A 7,049-nucleotide genomic window follows, 5' to 3' on the forward strand; every position below is an offset into this window, starting at 1 on the left:
ACCCAAGGCTACCTTAAGATTATGAAGTGTTTGGAGGTAAAAACTAGTGGGAGCAGTTTGAATTCACAGAATATTCTTTTTTTCAATAATTCAGATACATGTTCTGTGTTCTGACAGCATTGTGACCAGCATGAGGATTGCTTTGTGTGACGCATGCTATCATCAAAAGTTTTGAAAAGGTCACAAATCGTGAAAAATTTGTAGACAAATACTGAGAAAAAGTTCATACAGCAGACGGTACATATTAATGTGTACAGGAGAGATTTCTCTTAGAGATACCAGTGCTGGTGCAAATTTTAGAGTTTTCTTTAAAAATACCCACCAAACAGCGCACAGGGGTTAATCCTATGGTAATTTTGTACTGGAATTGTTTACTTTTCTTCACATAACTTGTGTTTACCATTAATCAAATTGACTAAATTTAAACTCAGAGGCACATGCAGGTAATATACACTTTATTTCAATAAAAAGATGAGAAGACATGCAATCTTGGAAACTTTATGTCATTCAAAATATCACACACACACACTGTAGATGGCATCTAATGTTACATTAAATTGTATGAAGCTTTTCTGAACTGCTACAATACTCAGGACTTGTTGATCCTCTACTCTTACGACACTATGAGTAAATTACAAACAGAAAGTATACCTTATTGCAAAGACGGATATTTGATTATAGTCCTCCTTATAAAAGCACCATTGCAAAATGCAATATAGTAGCTTGAATACTTCACATTGTTTGTATAGATGCAATAATCACATCCATACAGGTTTCTTGCAATCACATGAATTTAGAATGAATGCAGTACTAAGCTACTGGACAACTGTACATAATGCCACATTGAATCCTATGTGGAACAGAGTAATTTCTGTAGCATGACCAGTGCATGTCAATATATGGCTTGTACAGGTAATTCATGTTGCAGGGCCATACATGGTTTGAACAAGTAACTCGTACTGCACGGCAAATGCAAGTCAAAGCATAGCCTGCATAAGGAAATTAACTTTACAGGGCCAGTGTATGTCAATGCACGGCCTGTACAAGGAATCGATGTTCACAATTAAAAAGTGCTCAGTGATCTATGTACATAAAAACCTATTCATGGTGTGTACATGACAAATGCTACAGACATGCAAGTACTTGGAAAGCAGACAAACCAACAGGAGAAAGAGAGATACAGCAAAATTAAAAGATGTCCCTGTGAGGTAGGTACCTTATCTTATTAATCCATGGATAAATACAGCATATTGCTCATGTTGAAGTAAAAAGTTTCCAACAAAATATGGGTCAAACTACTGGGTTGAACTACTACCGGAAAACCGGTCTGTAGTCCTTTTTCCAGTTGTGCCCGGTGTGAGTAAGTTGGTAACACATCCTCTTGTCTATGTGTATTTCACTGATATTTTTCCATATTCCATTTCAAATTTGATGATGTATGATAATGTTTGGGTTGGAATTTACGTGACAAAACAAACTAAACAAATTACAGGTGATCTTACGCACTTCTAAATTCATAAAACAACGTGAACAAATAACAGAAAACTGAAAACTCAGATCTTGAACTTGTGCACAAGGGACCTTGTTTGTTGACACAGAAATGGATATGTAAATTCTACACTCATGCTTAGTATAGGCCCTGCAATCTGAAAGAAATTGCAATTTTTTTCTTTGCTTCACCATTGAAAATATACATATACCAGTACATTCAGTGTAAGTAAAAGGGACTTTGGGTATTTTTTCTCAATATTGCCATTTCAGTGACAGCGCATGGTTCTCTTACACTGCATTTCATGTTTCATTTGTGCAAGAACTCGTACACAGAAGAACAGTGCAATGTAAGCGCTTTACTGTATTCAAGGAACAGAATTCATATCACTAATATACAAACTTTACACTTGGTCTGCCATCAAAAAGCACACTCTTTTCACTGTCTCATGAACTGTACCTTGGCAGTAGACTCCCCATGGAATGACTTTACATAAGGTTGTGATCACAAAAAAAACTGTCATTTTTTTCGAAAAAGAAAAGATAAATATGAACTGAAGAAAGTCTTTACTCTATAACTACAGTTCCTCCAACAGATTCTAGTTTTGTTTTCATTTCTTCAGCTTCTGCTTTGCTGACGTCTGTTTTCACAACTTGGGGCACACCCTCTACAAATTTCTTGGCCTGTGGAAAAAACAACAAGAACACTTCTCAAATCTACTGAAGTGGAAAGACGTAATATTTCTGTCCACAGTATTCACTACATACTGGTTTTCTTGAGCATACTTCAAATAACTTTCTACAGTATCATCATTCAATGCGTCCAACTTCTGTTCCCGTAGTTTCATATTGGAATGACACTTTGAAATATTGACTGAATCTCTTTTACTTCCCATACAAAAATATAGAAAAACTGTTCTCTAGTGCATTACAATAACATTATAATGATGTTTATTCTGTGATATAAGCCCACAGTCTTGTATACTATACATTACAAAGAAATAGTTGGTCCAGACACAGAAGAGAGATAATGTACACCTTATTTGCATTCTGAAGGGCTCCTTTACAGATAACACACACAAATGAAGTTGCATATCTCACTTACCTGTACAAGATTCATTCCTGTCGTGAGGCTTTTCACCTCTTTTATAAGTTTAACTTTGCTAGCAGCGTCAAACTGGGTCAGTTTCACTGTGAAATGTGTTTTCTCTACTTTGGGTTCTTCGACTTCTTCCTCTGCCTATGAGAAGAATACAAGTACAACAATAGTGGATGAAAATACTATTTAAAATGAGAAGTACTACCCATTTCACCCAATTCCCTGTTCAGCAATCTGTCTTTGCCATAAGAAACAATATTGCAAAATGTGAAAATAGAAAGGGTATAACATCTAATGCTGACTCTTTGCAATCCAGCAAAGAGTTGTGAAGTCGTGGCAGACATACCAAATTTGTGGGTGCTTATTTTCCAAGGTGAGAAATCAAAATATTCAGTTTTGTAGCGCAAAGAAGCCTTTGGAAAGTGAATACTTTGTTCTTTCTGCCGTTTTAGTGGCAATATCATCAGCATAACTGTCGTTTTTCACAGGTTTTCAGCTTCAGAAGTAAAACATGTCATAAAATTTGTTAATGCACACACATGACTTGCTTCTAGTTGGTAGAATGGTGTTCAAAACAGCTGAGTTTAAACAGATCAAACTAATAAACTGGAAATGCTGAGATTTAATAAAGGGTTAAAATTATAGCCAATTATTCAGCTGGTGCATTAACAATCAAACTTTTATTGATGCAAGAACCATAATGACTGTGCTTCAGGACCAAAACACTTGAAAGGTGTGCATACAAAAAGCAAGGAAATACTCTAATTAAAATGTAATACATGTATTTCTGTTGTCAGGAAAAAAGTTTAAATCAAAGAATAATAACTTCAAGGTGAACTTTGGCAGTGAATATTTACATGTTTGTTTTTGTACAGCATCATGGCAAATTCAGTAAGGGTCAACATTGTTGTTTACCTCAACTGGTGCTGCGGCTGCTGGCGCTGCTCCTGCAACCATCATTGGTGCATCTTGAATGTTTAACGTTGTCTGGGAATAATGAGAATTAAGGTTAGAATATTGCTAGAACAGACACCAATGGAAACTGCATTAAAAACAATCCATTGAAATTTTGAAGCACAGAGACAGACATATGTATGTACACATACGATAGATATGTACATACATGTGTATACAAAGGCACATACGTACATAGCAGATGAACATATAATTGCACATATACATACAGAATACCGATAGCGCCCCATATTAACACTCACACACACATTTATTGATACATCTAGTAAATAGAAGGTTAAAGATTGGTAGTTTCTGTGAACAATTAGTTTATCATAAATGACACTGAAGAGTTTGATGTTTGTGATCAGAATGTTTTAGATAAGATTGTGACTTGAAGGTCCTCTCTGCAATCAATCTTTCTTTAATCATAAGAATGGGATGATGGGAAGACCCTACCAGCTACATGTGAATCTTTCAATGCCTATATACAGATACATGACAAATTTGTCAGAAGATGCCAATACGAATGAGTTTGTTAAATGAAAGCTGTGATTAGTGGCTAATAGAAACAAGACAACCTAATAAATCAATTCATTTCACAGCTACATAATGTCACTTTACTGTGTTTTGCATTGAACTGTTGGCAATATGGGAACTAGACATGTACCTAAATTGAGGAGTTGCCAAAACTGTCAGGGTTAATTATCCTTTGGGCAGTAATATCAATCGAAAAGAAATCAAGTATGTGAAAGTTGAAACATTTTCTGAAAGGTGGTCACGAGCAGTCAAAACAACACATATCTTGCTAACTGTCCAAAAACGCATTATTTTCCATTATTGGCAAACCAACCATGCTTTGTGTGTGGATCTGGTGATGTTGTTCTGACTACATCTGACCTCTTTTCAGACAATGTTTCAACTTTTGCAGAGTTGATTTCTTTGTGGATCAACTGATATTACCGCAGGACGACAGTTACACCTGACAGTGTTGGCAGCTCCTCAGTTTAGATGGTAAGTCTATAAATTCCCGTATTGCCAACAGTTCAACACAACCCATGATAATAACCTACATGTAATTGTCTACATGATGAAAATAATCTTTGCAACCCACCTTTAACAAATCATTAAGATCTGTAATTTCTGATATTGTAAGTTTGGAGATTTCATCTACAAGATTTTTTATTTTAGGTGAATACTCTTTGGCCTCACCATCGGCAGCTGGCATTGGTAATGGTTCACTGTTGTAATATCTATGTACCCTGTGTATTGCTGCTACATGTCTGGTGTGTCTGTTAAAAAGAAAATACACATTTGGGGAAGATAAAGTGGCACCACAAAATTATCAAAGCAATTTAACTAGTTAAATATTAATTATTAATTTTAATATAAATTGTGACTTCACGACAGATATTTATACGGATTTATCCAATTAGTGGAAATAGATGTGTTCTTCACAACCAAATTGGTTGGGTTTGCAAGATAGTAAATATCTTTTCTCAGTAGGAAGGCACAAAGTCATCTGAGCAGTCATCAAAAAAAAAACAAAAAAAAACGAATTTCTCAGCTAATATTCAGTTTCTAAAATTTTGTCAATTACTTCATATGTGTTCACAGTTGCTGCCATCAGTAGCCCAACCACTCCCTTGGTTATGACAGGTCACAGAATGGGTAGGGGTGGGGGGGGGTCCAGACACTTCGCACCAAAACCAGTTCGCCCCACACAACTTCGTCCCAAAACCATTTCGCACCAAAACCACCTCGTCCCAAGTACTACCTTGTCCTACGCCACTTCGCCCCAAGTACCACCTCGTACTAAAACCACTTCGCCCAAAGTATAGTACCGTCAACTCGTCCTAAAACAACGATGTTACGACGTATCATAACGTTGTTTTTACCTGCGACTTGGAACCATGAATATGTCAGGACATTTTGGCTACCACGAACCATAAACGGTAGAATTAGAAAAGAATAAACACGCAAACTACTCAGTGCTACAACTCAGGTGCCGTGCGCGGAATTGCACGATGTCATTTTCCTCGAAATGTGTAGAATTTCAAGATTTCAGTCCTGGGATGATAGAAAAAGGTGATGAAAACTTCAATGGTAGTGGTTGGTTATTTTCAGCTTTACCGGTTGGCGGTAAGTTTGGGGCAAAGTGGCATTGTTTTGGGGCGAAATGGTGTGGGGCAACGTGACTTTCGGGGCGAAGTGGATAGAGGGACTGTGGTACGAGGTTGTTTTGGTGCGAAGTGGTTTTGGTGCGAAATGGCATGGGACGAGATGGTATGGTGCGAAGTGGTTTTGGTGCGAAGTGTCTGGGAACCGGGGTGGGGGTAACACTTAGACCACAATGGAACTGAGTGAATTGTAGAGGTATAGACTGCAATGACGTGAAATACTGGTGACTGCATAGGTTCAAGAATGGTTAAATGCTGCAGTTGACGAAAGGAAAAGAGATTATTGATTTCTCATTCCATTTTGGATGATCTGTTTTTTGCCTAACTTCATTCTCAATTCTAATGCTTTTGAAATTTGTATTATAGGTATCCCCTGCCCCACCCCAATGCTGTACAAGTGGGGTGCTTGAAGATATTATAATGTACCTTCTGGTTGTATTTTCATTGATCTTGTTGAGAAGACATGTATATTTTTTTTTTCTTCTCCCTGAAGTGTGTCAAATAGTAAACTGTGCAAATTTAAACCACTCTTTTAATTCATGATCAGATGTAGGACTTCCAACCAAGGGATGTTCCCCTTCAAGCTATTGTGTCAATAACAGTCTAACATAAAATACACTTTCAAGCTCAGTATAGCGCATCACAAAAACCACACTTTTGATTTCTGTCGAGATTCGATATCTGCATGTTCCAAAAGCAGCATACAGCATTACAGGAGAAATTTGGAAAATTCAAAACCACTGATGTCGGGGTCAACAACCCTTTTCACACTGGTAATATCTCATATATGATGGCTGTTGAGTAGGACTTTATAATTCTCAGCGTGAACTTTAACAAACAGGTTGGAGCTACACTCACTTTCTGAGCACCACCTTCACTGTCCCACATTCAGTGCGCTAGCGCAAGGATGTCAACACATCACAGAGAGCGTTCACGTCGTGATGAGAGGGGACGGACGTGTACGTATCAACTTTGGTTGCCAGAGGATTCAGGACAAATTATCAAAATCTCGAAAAATATCTCTACATCGTTGCAATTTCGATACTTACCTCGTAACATGTCTGACTTGTCGAACGGCAAAACTTATACACCTACACAAGGACGTCATTTTTGCCGAAGAAAACCCTTCACCAAACCTTACAACACGTGTGACCGAATCGCTTGACCCCAGCGAGCTAACGGAAGTAGAACTCTTTAGCTCAGTGCAAACAGTTACCGTAAAATATCGATTACAAAGACGTGACTGTTTAATCGGTTTGAATAAATAATATGCATGTAGATGTAAAAGTAATTCGATTAATTGCGCTATATCTGCGTATTTAAGTCGT

General features: G+C 37.3%; 1 protein-coding gene across 1 annotated transcript; it reads right to left on the reverse strand.

The window, feature by feature from the left end:
- Positions 1-438: 438 nt before the first annotated feature.
- On the reverse strand, positions 439-6,917 carry LOC139151608 (large ribosomal subunit protein bL12m-like). Its single transcript, XM_070724521.1, has 5 exons — positions 6,771-6,917; positions 4,656-4,833; positions 3,503-3,574; positions 2,594-2,728; positions 439-2,172 (listed from the first exon to the last, which is right to left on the reverse strand). The coding sequence occupies exons 1-5, from the start codon at positions 6,827-6,829 to the stop codon at positions 2,056-2,058; spliced, it is 561 nt and encodes a 186-aa protein (XP_070580622.1). The 5' UTR covers positions 6,830-6,917; the 3' UTR covers positions 439-2,055.
- Between the last annotated feature and the right edge of the window lie 132 nt (positions 6,918-7,049).

Source organism: Ptychodera flava, chromosome 15 (genome assembly GCF_041260155.1).
Source record: "Ptychodera flava strain L36383 chromosome 15, AS_Pfla_20210202, whole genome shotgun sequence".
Lineage (NCBI taxonomy): Eukaryota > Metazoa > Hemichordata > Enteropneusta > Ptychoderidae > Ptychodera > Ptychodera flava.